Below are 25,602 nucleotides of genomic sequence, written 5' to 3'. Positions count from 1 at the left end.
GCATGGGCATCCAGTAAAGCTGAATGTAGGAAGATTAAGGACAGATTAAAGAGAGGACTTCTCTCAGCGCATAGCTGAACTGCAGAACTTGCTTCCAGAAGAGCCAAGGATGGGTCTCTAACCTATAGGTTTAGACAAATTCATAGAGCAGAGGACTACTGATGGCTACAAACCTATAGTACTCTTTTTGGGGGACAGGGGGCGGGCAGGTGTGGAGGACTCCTGGGTCCTAAATGGGGTAACTGTGCCCCTGAAGGACGAGGTGCGCAGCCTGGGAGTCATTTTGGACTCACAGCTATCCATGGAGCCACAGGTCAACTCTGTGTCCAGGGCAGCTGTCTACCAGCTCCATCTGGTACGCAGGATGAGACCCTCAGACTGTCTCACCAGAGTCGTGCGTGCTCTAGTTATCTCCCTCTTGGACTACTGCAATGCGCTCTGTATGGGGTTACCTTTGAAGGTGACCCAGAAACTACAACTAATCCAGAATGCGGCAGGGAGTGGCCACTGAGACTATATAACACTGGTCCTGAGAGACCTACATTGGCTCCCAGTGCGTTTCTGAGCACAATTCAAAGTGTTGGTGCTGCTCTTTAAAGCCATAAATGGCCTCAGCCCAGTATACCTGAAGGAGCATCTCCACCCCCATTGTTCAGCCCAGACACTGAGGTCCAGCTCCTAGGGCCTTCTGGCGGTTCCCTCACTGAGAAAAGTGAAGTTACAGGGAACCAGGCAGAGGGCCTTTTCAGTAGTGCCACCCACCCTGTGGAATGCCTTCCCATCAGATGTCAAGGAAATAAACAACTATGTGACTTTTATAAGACATCTGAAGGCAGCCCTGCTTAGGGAAGTTTTAAATGTCTGCTGTTTTAACGTGTTTTTAATATTCTGTTGGGAGCTTCCCAGAGTGACTGGGGAAACCCAGCTAGATGGGCAGCTTATACCATATTTTTCGCCCTATAGGACGCACTTTTTCCCCTCCAAAAATGAAGGGGAAATGTGGGTGCGTCCTATGGGGTGAATGCAGGCTTTCGCTGAAGCCTGGAGAGCGAGAGCGGTAGGTGCGCACCGACCCCTCTCGCTCTCCAGGCTTCGCGGATCTCTCCTCAAGCAGTGGGAACGCTCCCGCTGCTTGGGGAGAGTTGCCGGCATCCCGAAGCCTGCGCGCGCTGATCTCAGCGCGTCCAGGCTTCACGGATCTCTCCTCAAGCAGCGGGAACGCTCCCGCTGCTTGGGGAGAGTTGCCTCCATGCCGAAGCCTGCGCGCGCTGAGATCAGCGCGTCCAGGCTTCGCGGACCTCTCTGCAAGCAGCGGGAGCCACCGCTGGGCTCCCACGGCTTGCAGAGAGCTGCCTGTTTGGGGGCTGGGGTCGCGGGAAGCTCGGGCTGCCCCAGCCCTGCGCCTGGGGGAAAAATAATTTCCCCCCCTTTATTTCCCCCCCAAAAAACTAGGTGCGCCTTATGGGACGGTGCGTCCTAGAGGGCGAAAAATACAGTAAATAATAAACTGTTATGATTTTCTTCCAGTAGCACCTTAAAGACCAACTAAGTTAGTTCTTGGTATGAGCTTTCGTGTGCATGCACACTTCTTCAGATACACTGAAACAGAAGTTGCCAGATTCTATAGGTATACCCCTCCCCACCTTCCCACTATATAGAAGGATCTGGCAACTTCTGTTTCAGTGTATCTGAAGAAGTGTGCATGCACACGAAAGCTCATACCAAGAACTAACTTAGTTGGTCTTTAAGGTGCTACTGGAAGAATTTTTATTATTATTATTTTGACTATGGCAGACCAACATGGCTACCTATCTGTAACTGAAACTGCTATGATATTATTATTACAAGCCATGATGGCCTTGCTCTGCGTTAACAAGTTGGAGGCAGCAATGCTTCTCAATGCCAGTTGCTGCAAACCACAGGAGGGGAAAGTGTAGCTCTTGCGCAGCTTGCTGGTTTCCCATTGGGACATCTTGTTGGTCACAATGAGAACAGGATGCTGGATTTGATGGGGCCCCTTTGGCCTGATCCAGCAGGCTCTTACAATGTTCTTATTTATTTCATTTATTTCTTTTGTAAAATTTGTACTGTACTCTGCTTGGTTGCAAAAAAAAAAAAGCCTCCCCAAATTCAAAGCAGTATATGAAAAGGTATGGTCTATGCATGAATCAAATAAATAAATGTCTCCTTTTTTGTTTATTTTCCTTTGGGGTTCCCCCCTCCCTTAAAGCCATTAATGGGTTCCTGTTCAGCAACATGCCTCTCCTAGATGTCTGCAGGGAAGAAACTGTCTCCTGGCATCTCTTGGGCTTTGGCAGTGAAGCCGACGTCCATGGCGCAACCTTCCAGGGAAATACGGTCTTGATGAATGGGATGAGGCGAGATGGAGCCAGTCTCTTCCCTCACACATTTGCCACAGCCCTCATGCAGCCAGATAGCGAAGGTAAATGCCTCAACCCATTTGCAACCTTTCTTTCTCAAGGGAGACATAAGTCATGCCCAAACCATATATTTTATGCATGCTTAAAAGCACAAGGTTTCCCTGAAAAAATCCTGGGAACTATAGTTTGTTAAGGGTCTTGGGGAATTACAGCTCTGTGAGGCATGGGCTACATTTTGCAGGATGCTGGGGGGGGGGGGGAGGAGTGTGTGCTTCCAGTGCATGGTGTGGACCAGTGTAGTCAGTTTAGAAGCAAGTAAACATTTTCAGTCTAATCATAACCTTTACCGTCCAAGGAAAGACAGTTACGCAAGCTTTCAATAAAGGCCATGTACAGACACTGACCTTGGATATGCAAGATCTCCTAAATCCCTGGAGATGAATTTTTCAGGGTCTTGTTTTGCTTTCAAGCTTGAGGCACAGTGTGGTAGAATCACAGAATTGTAGGGCATAGTGCAATTGATTTGGAACCTGGGAGAGCAGGGTTCAACTTTCCACCCAGCAATGAAGCTTAGCGGGCTCTCTTGAGTCACACCCTCCGCCTCAGCCTAACCTACCTCACAGAATCGTTGTGAGGATAAAATGAGGGTTCATTAGTTAGACCCATGGCTTGATATAATAGAACACAAGTCTGTCCTGAAAATGCAAACCCAAGGGGGGGAGGTGACATGAATGAAGTTTATAAAAAATTATGCCTGGCAAAGAGAAAGTGGATAGAGAAAAGTTGCTCTACCTCTCTCATGACACAAGAATTTGTGGACATCCAATGAAGCCAAATGTTGGAAGATTAAGAAAGATGAAAGGAAGTCCTTTGCAAAGCAGACAGTTAATAATAATATTATAATAATTTATTATTTATACCCCACCCATCTGACTGGGTTGAACTGTGGAACTCCCTGTGGTGGACTACAAAGCCCATCAGCCACAGCCAACACAGCCATATGGCACTGGGGGGGGGGGACATTCCTGTGTTGGCTGAGGCTGGTGGGAGTTTTGATTGAAAACATCTGGAGGGACCTGTCTGCAACCATCTTGCACATCTCTGTTTATGCTGCCCACTAGGGACTTTTGAAGTATACTGTCAGACTAGCAACCACTACCAGTCTGGGATGAGAGGACGTTACTCAGTTCAGCAGTGTGGGAAGAACACACTGTTTCCTGACCAGCAATATGAGCAAGTGAGGACCCTCTACATCATGGCAGAAGAAGTGGAGTGGGACTATGCTCTGGATCGCCGTTGGGCACTGGAAAGATATAACAGCTCTGCGGAGGAGAGGTAACTGGTCTGCTTCAGAAAGGAGCAGGAGGACTAGATAGTCCATTGGCCTGATCCAGCAGGCTTTTCTTCTGTTCTTCTGGCTCCTCTCCACGCCAAGTTGGCTGAGTTAACTAACTTTTATTTGCTTGCTTTACAGTATGGATTTGTATGCCACCTTTCAAAACAAAAGTTTCCATAAGAGGGCTTATAGTATCATAATATTAAAAACAAAACAAAAACACAAATACCTGCAATTTTATAAAGATACAGCATAAGACAATTACTAGTCCATACCCACAAAATAATGTTACAGTTTAAAAACAGAGAGCTTAAAAACCCAGCTTGTCCTTTTAACCCAAAGGGGCAATGAGGTTGTCAGACCCCAGAACTTTCCTGAAGTTCCCAGGTTTGCTCAGCCATTACTGGGGGGGGGGGGGATGACTTGAATCTCCAGGTGGTCAAGTCCACCTAAAATATTATTATTATTATTATTATTATTATTATTATTATTATTATTATTATTATTATTATTATGGCTGTGAGTGCAGCTTGCAAGCTTCAGCCTAGTAAAGGTAAAGGTAAAGGGACCCCTGACCATTAGGTCCAGTCGTGGCCGACTCTGGGGTTGCAGCGCTCATCTCGCTTTACTGGCTGAGGGAGCCGGCGTACAGCTTCCGGGTCATGTGGCCAGCATGACTAAGCCACTTCTGGCGAACCAGAGCAGCGCACGGAAACACTGCTTTCGAACGGCTAGGTTGGCAGGAGCAGGGACTGAGCAACGGGAGCTCACCCCATCGAACCGCCGACCTTCTGATCGGCAAGCCCTAGGCTCTGTGGTTTAACCCACATGGGTTGGGGTAGGGGAGCCCGATGCCTGGTCCTGCAAGAGCATCTCTCCCCTACCCTCCAGGGGCTTCAGAAGTATTGCTGCCTATCTTATAAATATTATAGTTATTGCTGCACACAAAAGGGATGGCGTGCCCTCTGGCCTTTTAACATGCTTCCTAGCTCTTGCCCTGCTATTGCTCTCCAGAAGCACCATATGGAAGGCAGAAGGTTTTTGAGGCTTTAAATGTGCGGATTGCAGCAATATGCCTAAGGAAAGAGGTGGGGAACCTAAGGCTGGAGGGAAAAGGAGGCCCTCTCTGGACCTCAGCAGCCAGGGCTCCAACCACCCCCTCAGTGGCGCACACACCTGAGTGCTTTTGCCTGAGTGTCCTTCAACAGAATGCCTCCCACTTGCCGGAAAAGAGGCTGGGAAGACATGTGGGTGGGTAAAAGCTTCCGACTTCTGCACAGCTAAAACGCAGCTGATTTCAGAAAGATAACAGCAACATCCATTTTCAGGGCTGTCTTAAGCATATCCGGCCGTGGTGCAAAGATCCCTCCGGCACCCCACCCCGCGTTTTCCAGAGTTGTCGACCTTTTCCCAAGCCTCTGCAGGGATCTCTCTCCTCCGCAGGGGCTTGGGAAGGAAGCTGCATGTCCGCCAGCCATATAGTTGGCAGGGTGCAGCTTCTATCCTAAGCCTCTGCGGGGGTCGCTCTCCTCCTGCGGGGGCTTGGGAAGAAAGCTGCACACCTGCCAGCCATGTGGTTGACGGGGCGCCGCTGGTGGGTGTGCATGAGAGAGAGGGGAGGCCGCCGGCAAAGCCGCGCAGCTTCCCCACTCACTGGAGCACCCCTGAGAAGCTAGCGCCCTGGCGCAACGTGCCAGTAATCCCAATGGAAAAGATGGCTCTGGCCATTTTAGCTCTAGCCACATCCACTTTTGCCTCTCTGGCCCTGCTGATCCCTGAGATGTGGCCCCTTGAAAGCTGCTCATGTGGGAACGCAGCCCTGAAATCCCTGGCTGGAGGGATCTCATGAAACCATTCCACCACCAACACCAAGGGCATGCACCAGGATATTATCACTTTTAGTTCCCCTGCTAGTACATAGCTGACCTGTACCCAGGTCCCCCTATGCTAAGCCTTTTCCAGGCATCTCCCGAAGCCTTTCATCTCAGCGGGTTTCACATCTCCAGAAACCAGATTCCCTAGAGCCATGACCTGCCCGGCACAGACAAAATGTGTGTTATTGTTTTATTAATGCCAACAGAGCATCATTAACGCACAAAGGAACTTCAGCATTCACAGGTATAGCGACGTGTTTCTGAGTGGCAAGAACGGACTCCTTGGCTCCCGGTACAAAAAAGCAGTGTACAGGGAATACACGAATGGGACGTTCAAGACCCCAAAGAGCAGGACGGATGGCGAGGAACACCTAGGGATCCTGGGTAAGGAGAAGGATTGTACACAAAGTAGGTGCTGCTCCTCTCACTTCTCCAGGAGTTAGTGATGGCCACCAAATTAGATGGGTTTAAAAGATGGCCTACTGACCTGATCCAGCAGGATCTTCTTTTGTTCCTGTGTTCCATTTGAGCAAGTCAGGGGCTTAACCTGCAAGCAAGTTTGTTAGATAGCACAATCAGAAACAGGCCTTTGGCTACAGGGTTCTTTTTTACTTATTTTTGCTTTTACTTTTTTTTTTACTTCCATAGAAAAGGGTGAATATAAATTAAATGCATCGGGGGGGGGGTGTGCCAATTGTCACTTTGATGAAAACAGCATTGCATGGACACTGAAAAAAAATGTGCACAAAAATCCCACAATGAACACCCGTCCAGATGACCTGGTCTACACGTGCAGCAGAGTTAGATGTTTGAAAGCTAGAAACAGTAGAGTGCACTGCACTGTTTCAGACAGCAGGTGGGGGTATAACTTATGAATCAGCCCCTTTGTAAAAACATTCTCTGCAAATGAATTTTAATGCAGTAGGGTGTTAAAGGACTCTTTTGTTTTTCACAGCAATAGGCTAACTCAGCTATACCGCTGGAAATTGTTTCTAGATTTACCAGTTTTCTAATTAACAAGTGGTGGGTTTTTTATGGTTTGGTTTAGTTTGATACTCTAGGAGAGTGTTCAAAAAATAGGATGCCTTGTGGTCTGAGGTGGTACATTGCAATCCCCGGCCTCAGAACCCTGCCATTCTGTTAACACATCATATGTCTGCATGTGTAAACCAAGCCCGGTCACTGCTCTTTTTCCAGCTGGAGCTCACCGAAACCCAGTTCTGGCACCTCTTAGGTGGGCGCCATTGCCATTCTAAGAGAACAAGGAGGGTGTTCGTGGTGAGTTCTGGCACCTCTTTTTCTAGAAAAACAGCACTGGAGGCATAAGGGTTTGTTATTCTGACTGGTGTGTAATTGGAATGCGGAGTTAAAGTAAATTATCAAATCATCAATTCTAGCGCGCAGGGGACCGTCTCTCCTGGTACGCCCCGCGGAGGATCTTAAGGTCCACAAATTACAACATTTTGGAGGTCCCAAGTCACAAGGTGGTTAGATTGGTCTCAACTAGGGCCAGGGCCTTTTCAGTACTGGCCCCGACTTGGTGGAACGCTCTGTCACAAGAGACTAGGGCCATGCGGGACCTGCCATCTTTCCACAGGGCCTGCAAGACAGAGCTGTTCCACCTGGCCTTTGGTTTGGACTCAGTCTGACCCTTATGTTTCCCTCCCCTTATGGTTTTGGTCTATGGGCTATCATTAAAATGAGGCTGCTTTTTAAATTGTACCTTAACCTGTATTTTAAATTGGTCCCCCCATTATGTTTTTATTGTAATTTTACCGGTGTTAGCCGCCCTGAGCCTGGCTCTGGCCGGGAAGAGCAGGGTATAAATAATCTATTTATTTATTTTAATTATTATTATTATTATTATTTGAACAATTGGCATTATTAATTGTATTATGATTTGGTATTATAAATTGGTATTGACAACGAGGCTTTTATTGGGTTATTGTAACTGAAAAGTAATAAAAATTATTACATAAAAAAGAAAAAGAAAAATAGCACTGGGCCTGATGTACCTTGGACTTCAAATTATCATCATAATAGACTCCCATTATAAATGTAAGAACTGAGGATGTCTAGGCACTTGAGGGTCTTCTCCCCCATTGTAATGCCTCTCCAGATGTAGATGGGAGTCTCTCTGTGGCAACATTCACAACGCACATTTAAAGCAGTATCTGAGCACCATGCCACTTTAAACAGTCACGACCGCCCCCCCCCCCAATATTCTGGGAGCTGTAGTTTGTTAAGGGTGCTTAACGTTGGTAGGAAGCCCCTGTTTCCCTCCCAGAGGTACAATTCCCAGTGTGGTTTGATAATGCAGCTCCCATAATTCTTTTGGGGAAGCCACTGACTATTTAAAATGGTATAATAGAACTTTAATGGCATGATGTCAATGTGGACTGTATCTTTGGAGTGCTGTGTTCTTTTGATAAGTTTTTCTGTTTTTCCCTCTCCATGGCTCTTCAGTATACTGTGGGTAGCGATGGAAATTTATTATGTGCTGCTTATTATGGGCTGTTCGGTCCATGCCCACTCTTTTCTGCCCATGCCTTTCCCGCTCTCATGGGAAAATAGCTGGGTCAGTATAAATAACTACCGCAGCTTAGTCACAGTGCAAGCCATCAGAAGAGATGGGTCTGACGATAATTGCAGGGGAGCACAGCTGTACTAGGCACAAAACAAATCTGGGGCCCAGACTCTCAGCTTTTCTATTTCCTTCTTCTTTTTAAAAACGGTTTTATTAACGTTATTATTGCAATTCATTGCCATAGCTATTATATATGAAGCATTCTTGTTTTCTAAGAAGAAAAAAGAAAACAAATTAACTAGAAAAGGCGGGGGGCGGAGAGAACATGAGATGTGGAAGGCGGAAGGGATAATATAACAAAAAATTCTATGGGGCAATTAATAAAAGGAAAAATGTCATCATTTACATTGTCATCCAGAAATGTAAGAACTTCGCAATACATTTTGTTTTCTTAATTATTTCAGATTGCATTTTTCTTTTCTTTCTTCGGTTTTTTTGGTAATTGGTTTTTCAATTTCAATTAACAAAATATAGCCATACTAGGAAAAGGAGGCTTAGTAGATGTACAGAAAAGAAAGCTAAATAGCAGCTGATGGTTGTATTTTTAAACATTCCAAGAAAGACAATCAAATGAAAGTATCTCTCAATAAGTTTCCTTGAGTCTGTCGAGAGTGAAAACCATGTTTGATTGCCTTAACAAAGCCAATAAAAGGATATATAGAAAGCGTTAGTCCTCCCATTGCACTGGATCAATATTCCTTTTGTGAAATGTTTGTCCATAAGCATGAAGTCCCATACTTGCAAACTTCAGCCTTCAAAAAGATTTGCATTTAAAGTTTTCCAGATCTTTATGATCACTAATCTAACTGCCAATAATAAATGGAGGATGAGGTTCATATTGGTTATGTTCTTAATCTGAGGAGTAAAATAAGTGCTGCATGTTTCTTATACATAAGTTATATCATTGCGATATTTTGCCAGGTTTTCCTTGGCTAATTAGTTGTAGCAGGGGGATCTTTGTTTCCCCATTTCTGCAGCTTTCCTTTTGTAAAAGCCTCTTCCCCTTGAAGAATGAGAATTCTGAAGCAAGATATTCAGGCACCACTCTAACCAGTTCATTCAGGAGAAGTGAGCCTCCTCCTGCCTTTCAGTCTTTTAGCTAATTAAATTTGTTTGCAAAGATGATGCATGGGTGTGTAGCAAGGTTTTTTTTTGGGGGGCAGGCTTTTTTGGGGGGTGACAGAACCTCAGTTAGCTAAGCATTTTTATTGATTTTTATTTATTGGGGGGGGCAACTATCTCTCGCTGCCCCCCCCCCCGGCTATGCCCATGTAAAGGTAAAGGGGCCCCTGACCGTTAAGTACAGTCGCAGACGACTCTGGGCTTGCGGCGCTCATCTCGCTTTAGTGGCCGAGGGAGCCGGCGTACGGCTTCCGGGTCATGTGGCCAGCATGACTAAGCCGCTTCTGGTGAACCAGAGCAGTGCACAGAAACGCCGTTTACCTTCCCGCCAGAGTGGTACCTATTTATCTACTTGCACTTTGACATGCTTTCGAACTGCTAGGTTGGCATGTATAGTAGGCTAAATCAAACACACTCAGGTAAAAGCAGGGAGGGTTGTGCAGAACTGAGAGGCGTGGCCTGCATTGAGGCCTGGAGAGTTGCTTTCTCTCAAAGCAGCAGGTTAAAATAGTGCTTGCATATTTCACTTCAGAACTCTCATTACTTAGTGAGTGGGGACCTACTTTGGGAAGCAAGCAAGTGGGGGGGTGGGTCTGGGTCCCAAATTCACTCTGAACCTAGTATAGCAGTGCCCCCTGCACATCTTCCAATAGCTTGGACTGTGGAAACATTGAGATAATTCTTTGTACTGACCCAGCAATAGCCACAGCTATTGCATGAGCACATGCACATCACTGTATCAGCACTGTTCTGCCACCCACGTATTGCTTTCAATGCACTGCTTTCAAGTGTACATCTTTTTATGTTGTTCTCATCCATTCCCAGTCACTGTCCCAACAGCGTTTGTTCCCTAAAGCATCTCCTTGCCTCTAGGTCCGTTCATCTGGGCAGAAGTGGGAGATGTCCTCAATATTGTGTTCAAGAACAACGCCACACGGCCTTACTCCCTTCATGCCCATGGAGTCCTGGAGAAGAACAGCAACAAAGGCTCGGAAGCAGCAATGCCTGGTGAGTCTTAGCCCTCTGCTGTGAGTTGCCTTGTCTAGACCCCTGTGTCATGTATAGCGGCCAAGCTTCTTATTAACTATCCCCTGCAGTGCTCACATAGACCACCTGGAGTCCATCCTCAGGCACCCGTATGGTTAGAGGCTGGGTGGGCTCCCTATTATTTTGCACAGTCTGGGACCCATACCAATAGACTCGAGTGACAAGAAAGGAGATTCCGATGAAACATCAGGAAGAACTTTCTGACAGCAAGAGCTGTTCGACTGTGGAATGGACTCCATTGGAAGGTGGTAGACTCTCCTTCCTTGGAAGTTTTTGGTTTTTTTGTTTTGTTTTTTTGCTCCTGAGCTTTCCCCGTAAAAACCTGCTCTTTAAAGCCCAATGGAAGCAAACGGCAACCCAAAGAAAACCCAAATAGCCATTTCCTCCCATTAAAGGAGCCAGTTCGCTCCTTTAGACAGCGGCATATCATGGAGAAAGCTCCAGAGGGAAAGGAAGGGGGTGTGCTCAGATACAGAGCTTTAAAGTGTAGGCCTGTGCCTGGAAAGAGCAGGGCAAAAGGTAATTGTGGGTAAGCCCCTGATTTTCAATAAGAAACATTTCATAATTGGATATCTAAATTGTAAGATATGTTTAGAAACCTGATACAAGTTTTAATCTTCTTCTAGTCTATTGTTATTTTATCTTTTCAAAAATTTTAAATTATTGTTAATTTTCCACATTGGTAATTGTATTATCTTTTTTTTTTTTTGCAAACCCTTTAGAGGTTTTTTTAAAAAAAATATAATTAAGTGCTGTATAGTATAAGGGACATGGGTGGTGCTGTGGTCTAAACCACTAGGGCTTGCTGATCAGAAGGTCGGCAGTTCGAATCCCCGTGACAGGGTGAGTTCCTGTTATTCGGTCCCAGCTCCTGCCAACCTAGCAGTTTGAAAGCACATCAACGTGCAAGTAGATAAATAGGTACCGCTCTGGCGGGAAGGTAAACGGTGTTTCCACGCGCTGCTCTGGTTCGCCAGAAGCAACTTAGTCATGCTGGCCACATACCAGGAAGCTGTACGCTGGCTCCCTCGGCCAGTAAAGCGAGATGAGCGCCGCAACCCCAGAGTCGGTCACGACTAGACCTAATGGTCAGGGGTCCCTTTACCTTTACCTTTACAGTATGAATATTATGAAATAAATAAGTCTCTGAGATTCCAACAGAAGTAGAAGGTGTCAATTTCTCTCTAATAATAATAATAAAATTTGTGTCTGTGTCTGTGTCTGTCTCAGGTGAAATTGTCACCTATCGGTGGGATGTTCCTGAAAGATCTGGCCCAGGACCTAATGATTCTGCCTGTGTCTCTTGGATCTACTATTCCAGTGTGGATCCTGTAAAGGTTTGCAGTTTTTCTCTAGCTTTTGTGAGAGGATTATACCACCATGCAAAGGAGCTCCCCACCAGGATGTTTATTCATACTAAGCTTAAACTTTGCAAGCAAAGACCTGTGCTCTCTGTACAGGTTTCAGGAACAAGGCTGAAGAGGAGGAGGAATGGTGAAGGTCACCCCCCCCCTTTCTCCTGTAGCTCCCAGAGAAGAGGGTGGCAGTCTCGAATTACAGCAGGGCTGTGAGGAAAACAACAACTTAGAGAGAGGAAAACAGAAGAGTTGTAAGGTGTTAGGAGATGGAGGAGGGGAGGCAAAACAGTTAGCTGACACGTCACTGGACCACATAACCAACCCTTCTCCCAAAACGCGACATTCGTTAAGGGTGCAGCACAAAGGACACAGAGACAGTTGACCATGGATGGACGCCATAGAGGCAGGTGTTGTTGCTAGAAGGGAAGGAGGGAGGAGCTCGGTGCAAGCAATGCTATCATTGAGGAATGACTGGATTCTTCGTCTTTCACTGTGATGACTCAAAAAAAATCTTAAGAAATAACTTTCTTGTTTCCTCCCTGCTTCTTGGTGCCATTGGGAGAGGGAGAGAATTCCTCACTCCTGGCAACAGGGTTGCCATATTTCAAAAAGTAAAAACCAGGACACCCCAAAGCTGTTAAGCTTTTGTTTTACAAAAACGCCAGAAAAAAGAGAAAAAAGACAATGTGCCACCTTTCAGAAATCACTCCCAGGTGCAAATTCCACCTTTGAAATCCCAGTAACGTCTGGGAAAATCCAGACATATGGCAGTTTGGGAAACCCTGGTTTATAGAAATCCTTGGTTGTAGCCCGTAAAATGTACAGTGGTACCTCAGGATGCAAATGGGATCCGTTCCGGAGCCCCATTCGCATCCTGAACGGAACGCAAGACGCATCTGCGCGCCTGCGCATGCTGCGTTTCGTCGCTTCTGCGCATGCGTGTGACGTCATTTTGAGCGTCTGCACATGTGCGAGCGGTGAAACCCAGAAGTAGCGCACTCCGTTACTTTCAGGTTGCCGCGGAGCGCAACACGAATGCGCTCAACCCGAAGCGCATTCAATTCGAGGTATGACTGTACTTTGGAGGAGAATTATTTTGGTTCCAGAAGCTGCCCCAGCTAACAGGAGTCTATAAGTAAAACTGCTAGGATAACCTTCCTAACTTTTCTCTGCCCTTTTACCCCCAGGATGTGTTCAGTGGTCTCATTGGCCCCCTAAAGGTCTGCCGTAAAGGGACGCTGGATTTAGATGGGAGAAGGAAAGGTGTCAACAAGGAGTTTGCACTCCTCTTCTTGATTTTTGATGAAAATCAGTCCTGGTACCTGGAGGAGAATGTGCAAAAGTATGCCCAAGGGGACTGGGTTCATTCCCACCGAGAGGATGAAGAGTTTCTGGAGAGCAACAAAATGCACGGTGACTTTGTGTTATTACTTTTTCGTCCTGCATGGCTGCCTGCCTTTGCCCTGGATTGCAAAGTGTTGCCTATAATTGTCTGTATTAAAAAAACAACACCTGGGCCATCTATTTCCCACTGGTACCATCTTTTCAAAAGTAATGTTCATAATTATTTATTTGGGTTTCTCACTGGAAAGGCTATGGGGGTAGGGAAAAGAAAGGGACCTCTCTACCGCCTTTCAACCAAGGTATTATGTGTTTTCAGAACCCACCTTATTCTGATGACTGTAATCTGTGTTAACTGGTTTTAGTATTTCATTTTAAACTTTAGCAAACTGTCTTGGGACCTGCTGGTGAAGGGCAAGTAATAAATAAATGATAACAGCAGCAATAACTATAATATTTATAAGATAGGCAGCAATACTTCTGAAGCCCCTGGTCTTGCAGGACCAGGAATCGGGCTCCCCTACCCCAACCCATGCAAATAAGAGACCAATAAGGGACGCGGGTGGCGCTGTGGGTTAAACCACAGAGCCTAGGGCTTGCCGATCGGACGGTCGGCGGTTTGAATCCCCGCAACGGGGTGAGCTCCCATTGCTCGGTCCCTGCTCCTGTCAACCTAGCAGTTCGAAAGCATGTCAAAGTGCAAGTAGATAAATAGATACCGCTCCGGCGGGAAGGTAAACAGCGTTTCCGTGCGCTGCTCTGGTTTGCCAGAAGCAGCTTAGTCATGCTGGCCACATGACCCGGAAGCTGTACGCCGGCTCCCTCGGCCAATAAAGTGAGCGCCACAACCCCAGAGTCAGTCACGACTGGACCTAATGGTCAGGGGTCCCTTGCAACCTTGCCACCGCTTCCGGACCTGTTCTGGGGGCTGGGGTCGGGGGAAGCTCAGGCTTCCCCTGCCCCAGCTCCGTGGCTAAAAAGGAGAAGCCTGAAGCCCCCGGAGCGCAGCGCGAACTGCCACTGCGCTCCGGGGGTTTCAGGCAGCTATCCGCAAGCCTTCAGAGAGCAGGGGGAGTTCTCGCTGCGCTCTGAAGGCTTGCGGATAGCCGCCTGAAGCCTGGAGAGTGGGAGGGGTCGGTGCACACCGATTCCTCTTGCTCTCCAGGCTTCGCTTTGCTGGAGAGGCGCTGCACAGTTTTCCCTCTCTGCGCAGCGCCCCTTCAGCGAAGCGGGAGGAGAAATGGAAGGGGCTCCGTTTCTCCTGCCGCTTCGCTGAAGGGGCGCTGAGCAGAGAGGGGGAGAATTCCCCCCCCCCGTTTCCCCCCTCCTATGGTTGGGTGCGTCCTATGGTCCAGTGCATCCTATAGACCGAAAAATATGGTAAATGGGCAAGGGGCGGATCTGAGGGAAGCCCACTGTTGGCTCCATCTGCTCTGCCCTCTGGCACAGCCCATGTTCCAGCCTGCATCCTCATTAGCCAAAGCCAAGTACAGGCTAGGATACAGTTCCTGATAGGCGGAGGGGGCTTAAGCCCCCACTGCCTATCAAGAAGGGGACCGCTGTTCCAGTTCCCTCATGGGGAGCTGGGTGAAGCCTCTGCCATCTTGCAATGCTTCCTCACCAAAAGGGGTAAGCGGACGTGTTCGAATTCTGCTTGCATTCAGTTGGGCACTGTGAGAAGAGGATGCTGGAGTAGGTGAATCGTTGGCCTGGTCCAGCAGGCTCTTCTGATGTTCAGAGGGTAGAGGGGGAGGCCCACAGCACTATGGTGTGATGAGGTTGGCCACACCAACTAACTGTTGTGTTGGGGAAGCTGGGCAGAGAACTCAGGAGAATGTTTTGTGTAAGGTTCAGTTCCACTTTGTGCCCTCACCCAATGTTTCAAGAGTCGAGAAGGTGTTGCTTAGCACCCTGCACTCAGGACCATTAAACACACCTTCTGAAGAGGGAGGACTAAGGAAGGATCTCAGACTTCACAGGGGAGCGCCCTTTTATTGGAAAAGTGCAGCAGCACAGACTTCAGAACCTGCCACTTTCAGCCATTAGCTGTTCTCTCTAATTGTTGCTAAGTTGTGAAAGAAAAAAGCCTGCTGTGTAGCAATTTGCACATGATTAGTTCCTGGAAGTAATCCGTGAAAGACTCAGAAGTTGCTAGGATTTGACTTTTGGCTGTACCTTAGATGCCCTTTCTAAGTTAGAATCCACTGCTAATGTTAATGAAACCAGACCAACTCAACCCCAAACCTCTGAACCCTGCCACTAGGGAGAGCAGGGGTGTTGCAGGAAGGACACACAGGAGCAAAGCACCTGAGATGACTTCTGTAAAGAAGAGAGGGAAAGTCGATGTGGCATAGTGGTCAAGAGTATTGGATTAAAACCGTGGAGACTGGGGTTCTAGTCCCCACTCGGCCATGAAGCTCACTGGGTGACCTTGGGCCAGTCACTGTCTATCAGCCTACCCTACCTCACAGGGTTGTTTAGGGATAGGAAAGGAAGACATAAACCCATGTATACCACATTGAGCTTCTTGGAAGAAAGGTGGGATATAAATGTAATGTAATGTAGCTACATTATGGGATGCGGGTGGCACTGTGGGTTAAACCACTGAGCCTAGCGCTTGCTGATCAGAAGGTTGGCGGTTCAAATCCCCGCGACGGGGTGAGCTCCCGTTGCTCAGTCCCTGCTCCTGCCAACCTAGCAGTTTGAAAGCACGTCAAAGTGCAAGTAGATAAATAGGTACCGCTCCGGCGGGAAGGTAAACAGCGTTTCCGTGTGCTGCTCTGGTTCGCCAGAAGTGGCTTAGTCATGCTGGCCACATGACCCGGAAGCTGTACGCCGGCTCCCTCGGCCAATAAAGCGAGATGAGTGCCGCAACCCCAGAGTCGGTCACGACTGGCCCTAGTGGTCAGGGGTCCCTTTACCTTTACCTAGCTACATTATAGGGAGAGGCAACTAAAACTGTTACCGGAGTGGCTAGACAACCTTTCCTAGGGAAGGTTCCTCTTTATTCCCAGATAGGGTGGTCAACCAGATCCCATTGTAGGGGGGGGGGGGATACCCCACCCACAGAAGCATCCCAAGAGAATGTAACAGTTCCTGGTGTCTCAGAAGAGAGGATCTTAAGATCAAATATTTCAGCCTTCCCCAACCTAGTAGCCCCCATAACTGTTTTGGACTACAGTCCCCACCAGCCCCAGTCAATAACTGTATCCCTGTGGGTATAAGATGGACAAAAAATGTAAGTTATTAGGATTTTCTGACTTTTAGGCTTCAAGGTGAGTTGCTACCGTCTTTATGGCTAGCAGCTCTGTGCCGTTACAAGGCGTGTAACCTGCCAAAATCAACTTTCCCCATGTTTCTGCTTGTATAAACCCATGGAAAACCAACAGTGCCCCCTAGCAGCAGTTTGCAATATTTCATGAACCAAAGAGATTCTGTTCTATCAATAAGCAGACCTTTTCTTCCTTCCTTCCTCCCGCTTAGCCATCAATGGTAAACTCTATGCAAACTTGCCTGGGCTGACAATGTACGAAGGAGACTGGGTGAACTGGTACCTGCTGGGAATGGGCCAGGAGATTGACATCCACACAGTTCATTTCCACGCTGAGACCTTCCTTTATCGGGTGAGCATTTGAAGCTGTTGCTTGAATAACCTTATGACGCTATGTAATGTCAGTCTGCTGCTACAAAGCAGAGCTTTCCCATGTAATGAATCCATGCAGTGCTCTGCCCCTATATGTAGAACTGTGGGGTCAGTGTCTTTCTCAGCTTCACCCCGTCCCACGAAGTTAACATGAAAAGTTTTTGTTTAAAGAAAAAGCAAGAGGTGACATGACAGGCATTTATTAAATTGTACAGGGCATGGAGGAAAAGTGGTCAGAGAAAAGTTTTCATAACACCAGAATTCCTGGATGCCCAGTAAAGGTGAATGTTGGGAGATTCAGGAAAGTCCTTGTTTATGCAGCACACAGACTGTGGAACTCACTCCCACAGTAGGCAATGATGGCCACCAACCTGGAAGATGACTCCAGGGACGAATGGCCAAGTTAATGGAGAAGAGGGCTATCAATGGCTATTGACCACAGCAGCTGTGCTCTGCCTCCATAGTTCTGGAGGCAGCCATGCTTCTGAACACTGGTTGCTGGAAATAAAGGAAGGGAGAGTGGCTCTTGTGCTCGGATCCTCCTTGCAGGTTCCCCACAGTGGTTGGCCACTGTGAGAACAAGGTGCTAGATGGGCCATGGGCCTGATGCAGCTGTAGGCTCTTACGTTCTTATGACAATCCCTGTGTTGCTTCTAGAGGCAACTAATGAGATACTTACCTTTTTTATTTTTAAGCCGGGGGGAACGACAACCTTTTTTATTTTATTTTTCAAATCCCACATTTATACCCCAAGGTGGCATACATTGTTCTCCCCCTCCTGATTTTATCCTCTGTAGTGTAGGTTAAGCTGGGAGGCAATGACTGGCCCCCAAAGTCACACTCAGTGAGCTTAATGCCAAGTGGGGATTTGAACCCAAATAAATGCAGGTGGCGCTGTGGTCTAAACCACACAGCCTAGGGCTTGTTGATCAGAAGGTTGGCGGTTCGAATCCCCGCGACAGGGTGAGATCCCGTTGTTCGGTCCCAGCTCCTGCCAACCTAGCAGTTTGAGAGCACATCAAAGTGCAAGTAGATAAATAGGTACCACTCTGGCGGGAAGGTAAACGGCATTTTCGTGCACTGCTCTGGTTCGCCAGAAGCGGCTTAGCTGGCCACATGACCCGGAAGCTGTCTGCGGACAAATGCCGGCTCCCTTGGCCAGTATAGCAAGATGAGATGAGTTGAGTCGTCTGCAACTGAACTTAAAGGTCAGGGGTCCCTTTAAAGGTAAAGAGACCCTGACCATTAGGTCCAGTCGTGGCCGACTCTGGGGTTGCAGCGCTCATCTCGCTTTATTGGCCCAGGGAGCCGGCGTACAGTTTCCGGGTCACGCGGCCAGCATGACTAAGCCACTTCTGGCGAACCAGACCAATGCACGGAAACGGCGTTTAGCTTCCCGCCGGAGCGGTACCTATTTATCTACTTGCACTTTGACATGCTTTCGAACTGCTAGGTTGGCAGGAGCAGGGACCGAACAACAGGAGCTCACCCCGTCGCAGTGATTCGAACCACTGACCTTCTGATCAGCAGGTCCTTGGCTCTGTGATTTAACCCACAGCGCCACCTGCGTACCAGGGGTCCCTTTACCTTTACCTAAAAATCAACAAGACTGCAGAATAAATGTACTTTTTTTAAAAAAAAAAACACCAAAACAACTTACCTTATAGGTAGAAGTCACATGATTCAACTTTCCTGGCCCAGCAACCCAGCTCTTCTTGATGCAGGCAGTAGCTTTGCAGGGGCAGCCCTCCCTGTTCCAAAGTAATGTTTGCTCTCTGGGTCCTCCCCACATGACAGAGTGGCAAGACGTACAGAGCAGATGTGGCGGACCTCTTCCCCGGGACCTTTGAAGTGGTGGAGATGCTGGTTGGCAATCCTGGAACATGGCTGCTTCATTGCCATGTGGCCGATCACATCCATGCTGGAATGGAAACCCTCTTCACAGTCTTCCCTAAGCATGGTAAGGAGAGAGCAGGTTGGTTTTTATCAACATCATTATCATTATATCATTACCATTACCATTATTTTATTTAGAGCCTTTGTCAGGGTTGTACCTAGGGGCTGGTTAGGTTGCCCCCACCAAGGGTGCAGGTCTGGGGGGGTGGGGAGGGGCACACAAAAATTGTGCCTCTCCACTCTGGCACCGAGTGGCTAGAAACCCGCCTTGCCTGTCCATGCACTAAGACGGATGGACTGATGGAAGAGCAGGAGGAGGAAAAGCAGAGCAGAGCCAAGGACGAAGTCACAAGAGGAGTGCAAAAGCACAGTTAAGCCATAGAAATCTCTCCCACAGGCGGCAGTTGATGCCAAGCAACCTAGATTGCCTTGAAAGATTATTAGACAAATTCGTGGAAGAGGAGAGGGCTATTGATGGCTATGCTCTGCCCTCTACAGTCGGAGGGAGGAAATGCTTCTGAAAACCATTTGCTGGAACTCACAGGAGGGGAGGGGCTCTTGTGCTTGAATCCTGCTTGCAGGTTTCCCACAGGCATCTGGTTGGCCACTATGTGAACAGGATGCCGGACTAGATGGGGCCATTGGCCTGATCCAGCAGGCTATTCTTGTGTTCTTAATATTAGAATGTGGTGCTACAGACACCCATTTTATCTGTCTTGAACACAGGGATCTCTTGTGCTTATTTGTTTTGTCTCATTTCTTACCCACCCTTCACCACCGGGTCAGAGGGTGGGTAAAATATGCAATTACAAAACAAATAAAACAGTTTGCAGCCCAAGAAGGAAGTGTAAAAACTATTAAAAACAATGTGAACATTTAAAAACAGTTCCCCCATAAAAATATTTCCAGTACAGTGTCCCAGTGCTTGGGAAGGGCCACAGTTTGGTGCTTAGAAGATCTTCTTTGAATGCAGAAGGTCCCAGATTCAGTCCCCAGCATCTCTAGGTAGGACTGGGAGTTGTCCCCTGCCTGAAACCTTAGAGATCTTTTCCCAGCAACTGTTACATTGGATGGACGTCATTCGTCTAAGTAGAACACAGCTTCCTGTGCCATCCTTTTGTGCTTCCCATTAGCTTCCTACTAAATTGTGTACTTTCTTTTCAGATTCAGTGCTTCTGAAGACCAATTCCTATACAGGTATGGCTGTCATTGCATCTCAGGTTTATACCCCTTTTGAGCATTCTTGAATAAGGACAATTCCCGATGTGAAGCCTATCAAGGCACCCTTTTTGTCCACCATTATTCTCCTTTCATTCCTCAAGTTCACCCAATGGTCCAGTGCTGCTGGCTCCCTGCAAACCCCATGCACTGCACAGGGTTGATCAGGTTACCATTTGGGTTTCTTCCAATTCCATGATTCTGTGAGTGCAAACTGGGAGTCAGTGTTCTCTGTGTGCACTCTACCCAGCTCCCTTCTTCCATAACCACTGCAAATTATCTTGTCAGCTTTAACCATGGTTTGCTGTTACAGTGAGGGGGGGGAGTATTTGATCCCCTGCTAACTTTGCCTGTTTGGCCTCTGACGAAGAAATGACCAGTCCATAATTTTAATGGTAGGTTTATTGTAGGTGTGAGAGACAGAATAACATCAGGAAAGCCCCCAGAAACCAAGAAGACAAAAGTCAGAGATTGATGTGCAGGGGATCAAATACTTTCCCCCTGTCACTGTACATCTTCACTGACTCTGACTAGCTAACGCTAGGAAAATTCCCTCTTAGCCATGGTTTGCAAACTATGTTGAGACTTAAGATGGAATTCCATGGCAATCTGAGTTGCAGAGGTCTGGTTGCGGCCTGGATATATACTACAGGGATAGACCTGAGTGAAGCCAGGCCTGTTGCCACAACCTCTGTCTCACACACAGCCTCCTAATTGGTCCATTTGAAAGGGTTTGGGTGCCAAGCCACATGGCCACGGGGGGGAGGTTCTAACATCCCCCAGTGGTCGTGCTGTGCTGAAGATGGCCCACACATTGGGCCGTGGCTGCACCAGGCTGCAAACTGCTGCTTCCCAGGTAAGCAGCCATTAACCTTGTCAGCTTTAGCCACAGTTTGCTATTACATCTTCACTGACTAACTGCATCTAATGCTAGGAAGATTCCCTCTTAGCCATGGTTTGCAAACAGTGTTCAAACTCTGGTTAAGATGGAAGCCCAGTTAGCCGTTGTGATGGCTGACATCTGTGCAAACGTAACACACTCCATGGAATTCAAATTGTAATACAATACAATAATTAATAAATAAATAATTTCCAGCGATCGAAGTGGTCAAGTGGGCTAAGGACTGGTTCCAAGTTGTTCCAAGTTCTTTGCATGGTACAAGTAACAGGTTGAACTTTTCCTGGTAATGAAAAAGATTCCTCTACTAGCCTTATTGCTCATCTAGCTATCTAACTGTGTGGAGGTTTTGCAGACTTAGTACCTGTTTTTCCTTGGAAAATGTGAATTTGCCCTTAAACTGAAAAGACAGCAGAGTGGTTGTTTGCTGCTGTCATTCTGTACTGTTAACTTCCGTTAATGCAATCTCATTTCCTCCCCACCTGCCCACAAAAAGTGACCTTTCATCATCCATTTGTCCTCAGAGACACCTCCTGAAGATGAAGACAATGGCCATCACTTTGTTTTGTTCGGGTCAAAACTGGCACATAGCCAAGTAGAGGCGACCATTATTTTCCTTGCCGTCACCGGTGTCTTGCTGTTCCTCATTGCCTGCACCTTTTTGGGAGTGATAATTTACCTGCAGAGACAAAAGAGGCTGAGACGCAACAGGAGGTCCATACTAGACGAAGGGTTCAAGCTTATGTCTACAAAAAAGCACTAACATCTGGAGAGGAGTGGCGGAGGTTTTTGTGGCCTTTGAGCTGCATACAAGGAGGAAGTGCCTTGAAATGCCTTTTGCAAAATAAAAATAAAAATAAATCACTTTGGGAGCTATGTTTCAAAACCACCCGTGATGTTGTCCTCTTAGGGAAAATAAAAAAGGAAACATCTCCAAATGCCACCCAGTGCCTAGTTTTCTACTTTCTATTCAGGACTCAAAGTAAGCCACAAGAAGTTTAATCAGGCACATTTATACAATAATCCTGTAATCCTCCAGAACTTGGGGAGTCAGCTGACAAGCAAGGATCAATCCGGAGCAATTTTTCATATTATAAGAAAGGAGATTGCACTATACATCAGGAAGAGCTCTGCAGCAGCAGAACAGACACCCTTGGAAGGCATTGGACTCCCCTTCATTGGGTTTTTTAGAGAGAGGCTGGATGGCCATCTGTTTGGGACCCTTTAGCTGTGATTCCTGCATTGCAATGGGTTGGACTACATGACCCTTGGGGTCCCATCCAACTCTATGATTCTATGGAACAAAGCTCCTGGATCTGCAGCATTCCCTTGGTCTTTTTTTGCTCAGGGAAGCCACCCATCCTGCTGCTCTCTCACCTTCTGCTCCTATTTGGGGTTTTTCAGACAGTCTGCTTGGCTACTATCTGCTCCAGCAGGCCTAACTGACCTTATCAGCCAACTGAAGAGAAACAACATGTGTGGGGAGGAATCTTCCCAGGGAAGCATAGGGGAGGAGGGAGCAAATACTCCATGGGACTGTTTTCTCTATGGGACTGTTTTCTAACGGCAAATTCTTTTCCCTGCTTTGATCTGCTTCTATCTCTTCCCATCCCTTCATGAACAGAAAGTAAAAACAAGGAAATCATACAGTGTGACTTCTGTTTGTCTCTGCTGGGGAAAAAGAGGTGATTTTTCCTAATTGGCCATTGCAGTAAAATAGTCATGACTGCTAATTAAATGAAATGGAGGAATCAGTGTTTGATGGCTTGTGATTGTATAAACATTAGATGGGGCAAATGAGTGATGGTGCACATTAATTTGCTGTTCTAAGTAGCAGGAGGCTTGCAATTTGTAAGCTCTGTTCACCCCCATCCAGACAGGGCTTGAGGCAGAAAGTGGGCAGAATAGCAGCAGTGACTCTATGTGAAGTAGGCTACCTTCCAGCCACACAGAAGCTAGAAGCTTCTACACACACACATAGACACACACACACCTCCATCCAAGCAAAGAAGAGGTATTAGCACAGCTGAGGCTGAGCGCCTCTTGGAACAGGCGCTCTGATCCCTGTTCTCTGTTCAGAGTCCTGAAAGTCTTGTTTCTTGGCTGCTTACCCCCACTTCTTAACTTTATTTTTCAGTTTCCATATATATAACAATTCCCTTATACCACCACCCAACAAGAAACATCCCATGAATATGCAATGTACAGTCAAACATTATGTTTGCAATTAGTTTAAAATTGATTGCATCAGTTAGTTGTCTTCTACTCTCCATATTGATCCAGAGTTGAGTCCTGCTCATTATTTTCCTTTCCTTCAAGAGATTTCTTGCAGGATCTACATACTCTCATTGGCTTTGCCTTGCCAGAACTGATCCATCACTGGCAGCTGAGCTTGTGAATGGATCCCAACTTTGTATTCCAAGTGATGTGTAGAACTCTCCTCTACCTGTGATGCTGTTAGATATACCATTTCCCATTCAAACATGCAACAAGAAAATGTCGCAAAAGGGCTTGATCTTTCAGCAAAGAGGCAAGGGGCACCAAATTTTGGCACCGCACAGGGTGCCACTGAAATTTGAGATCCCCAGTTCCTCCACTGGTATCAGGCTATTATGTACTTATATCCTCCTCGAAAGGAATTGGGTCTTCAGGCACTGCTGCCATTTGTCAGAATGGACAAGATAGATAGAAACTTTATTTGCATTAGCCACTAGCCATAGTGATAAGATAAAATATACTGGGGATAGAGTTAAACAGTTGACTATACAAAATACGTTCTGGAGTTTTACATCAATACAAATGACAAAACTGATACATGATCCTTTAGCCACAGACCAAACATGTGAGCCAATAGGCTTTATTTTGATTTTTTTAAAAAATGCTGGGCAGTGACCTGTCAGGAGTAAGCATAGACCAATGTTATCAAATAGTATGGGAAATAGCCTTATTAGAAAAACTAACCAACAAACTGAAACTGACACAAGGACAAATAGAAGAAGACGCCTTCACCCCTGTATGGTTACCCTTTATCACATACAGAACCCAACAAGACAACAAGAACTCGCAACACCATGCGAATCAGCATGGCTAACCAGATCCAAACACACACACACACACACACACACACACACACACACACACCACTCATACATGGAAACAAAGTTCACCACAGCCAATCACAAACAAACAACCACACCCTAGGCCAACCCAACCCCTCTCACCACCAAAGGAATACAGGCAAATAGTAAAGAGAACCCACACAAGTGACGCTGACATAAAACCCCACACATACACTACGTGAAACAGAAGCCATGCCCCCCCTCCACCTCTTTCCCCGCTTTTCTTCCTAATGTAACACTAATGTCTCAACAAATGTAACTGATCTGTAGAAAACGTAACTTGGGAAAAGAGACATTGCACATAATTTTGTAAACCAAAATATATATATAAAAAGAGCTGAGCAATGTTAAAAAAATTAACCAAATATTAGATCTTATTCTAATTGTACCTGCTAAATGTTTTGCAGTTTTTGCTGTCACCTGGATATTTTGAGCTGTCAGAAGAAAAGACATAGTGGCAATGGTTGAGTAACCTGGTATAGTAGAGGGGTAATAACCTCACTCCTCAAATCTTTATAAAGAATATCATCTAGCAGTACATGAGCTACTGATTCAATACTGCCATCTCCACATGGACATAAATGCTTTTTCAGTGGAATTTTTTTAAACCGACCCTGCAGAACAGCGGAATGCAGTATGTTCAGTCTTGCATAAGTGAAAGCACATCTGTATTTTGGGACTGTTAAATTTTGCAAGTAGGGTGCAAATGTGTCAAGAAGACTAGGTGGGAAATAATCATACCATGGACAAAATTTCCTTTACCGTGGCCAAATTAATCTGTCATTCGATATATAAAGTGCTGTCTAATTAAATTATCTGCTTTGCAGAAGCCCAATGATAATAACTGTTGTGATGAACCAGAGGAGTAAAGCTTTTGGATGACAATTTTAGTCCAGTTGCTCTTGTGACAGTCTTGCGATACTAGAGGTAGTAGACCAGTGGGGGTTAAATTCAGCCAAAGCCAATAATTAAATGTCCTGTGCCAAATCTGTAATTCAACAAGTTCTCTGCACCGACTGCCAAGGAATTTGACGTGCATGAGTTTAGCCATGGACTTGCCCTGGTCTGGCCACCACAAACTCTTGTGTAAAAGAGAAATTTGTTTTGGAAAGTAGTTTGAAAGAAAATTTTAGTCAGGAACTGGAGCACAAAGGTCTTCTGTAGAAATAATTAATATAATGGTGTTTACTTGATGAGCACAGCACTGTGTACTGAAATGTTCCTAAGCATACATCTACACCATTTTCACATTCACACATCATTCAAAACCAGTATTAGAATAAATCCTTTTAGCATCTGATTAAATCCTCTTTGGTAATGGAGGGACAGCCTGGAGAGAGAGGGACCTGATCAGCTCATAAATATGGATCCGGATTCTGCAAGACAACATGGGAAACAGTCTATAACTGGCCGCTAATTCAGTTACCAGCCATAGGAAGAAAAGGGGGGGGGGGACTGGATGGTTTTGTTGCTATATAATTAAAATGGTTTTTTTGGGGGGGTGGCTGGGGCAGAAGTTACGTACATAAATGATACAGAAAACCCTGTAAACATCAGCCTCACCATTTAATAAAGTCCTCTGGGTGCTGGAGTGGAAAGACTAAGCCATTTGATAAAAATAGTTTTATCAAATGGATATTAGCATTTGATGGGCTCAATTATCCACATTTACTAGCTGGCCAGAGAATCGGTTCCACTGGATTTCCATTTTTCACAGAAGCAAGCAATTCATTATGCTGCAGGTGTCCTATGAACTGTATATACAAAACCAAAGGCTGGGTT

The 25,602-nt window shown here is 46.4% G+C and overlaps 1 protein-coding gene across 3 annotated transcripts in view; it reads left to right on the top strand.

The window, feature by feature from the left end:
• Nucleotides 1-22,346, top strand: part of HEPH (hephaestin) — a 47,583-nt gene extending 25,237 nt beyond the window's left edge. For 2 of the 3 annotated variants that reach the window (XM_083484995.1, XM_083484993.1), the window contains exons 12-21: nucleotides 2,231-2,443; nucleotides 3,503-3,716; nucleotides 5,827-5,975; nucleotides 10,174-10,308; nucleotides 11,578-11,684; nucleotides 12,893-13,118; nucleotides 16,530-16,669; nucleotides 18,487-18,649; nucleotides 19,750-19,782; nucleotides 21,226-22,346. In XM_083484995.1, coding sequence (XP_083341121.1) covers nucleotides 2,231-2,443; nucleotides 3,503-3,716; nucleotides 5,827-5,975; nucleotides 10,174-10,308; nucleotides 11,578-11,684; nucleotides 12,893-13,118; nucleotides 16,530-16,669; nucleotides 18,487-18,649; nucleotides 19,750-19,782; nucleotides 21,226-21,464 — 1,619 coding nt within the window. In that variant the 3' untranslated portion in view covers nucleotides 21,465-22,346. The remainder of the gene's footprint in view (nucleotides 1-2,230; nucleotides 2,444-3,502; nucleotides 3,717-5,826; nucleotides 5,976-10,173; nucleotides 10,309-11,577; nucleotides 11,685-12,892; nucleotides 13,119-16,529; nucleotides 16,670-18,486; nucleotides 18,650-19,749; nucleotides 19,783-21,225) is intronic. The other variant, XM_083484994.1, reaches the window with a different exon arrangement.
• Nucleotides 22,347-25,602: the final 3,256 nt, after the last annotated feature.

Source organism: Podarcis liolepis (assembly GCF_965112155.1).
Source record: "Podarcis liolepis genome assembly, chromosome: Z".
Taxonomy (NCBI): domain Eukaryota; kingdom Metazoa; phylum Chordata; class Lepidosauria; order Squamata; family Lacertidae; genus Podarcis; species Podarcis liolepis.
Note: the sequence above shows the minus strand (reverse complement) of the source record. Positions and strands in the feature narration are given on the sequence as shown.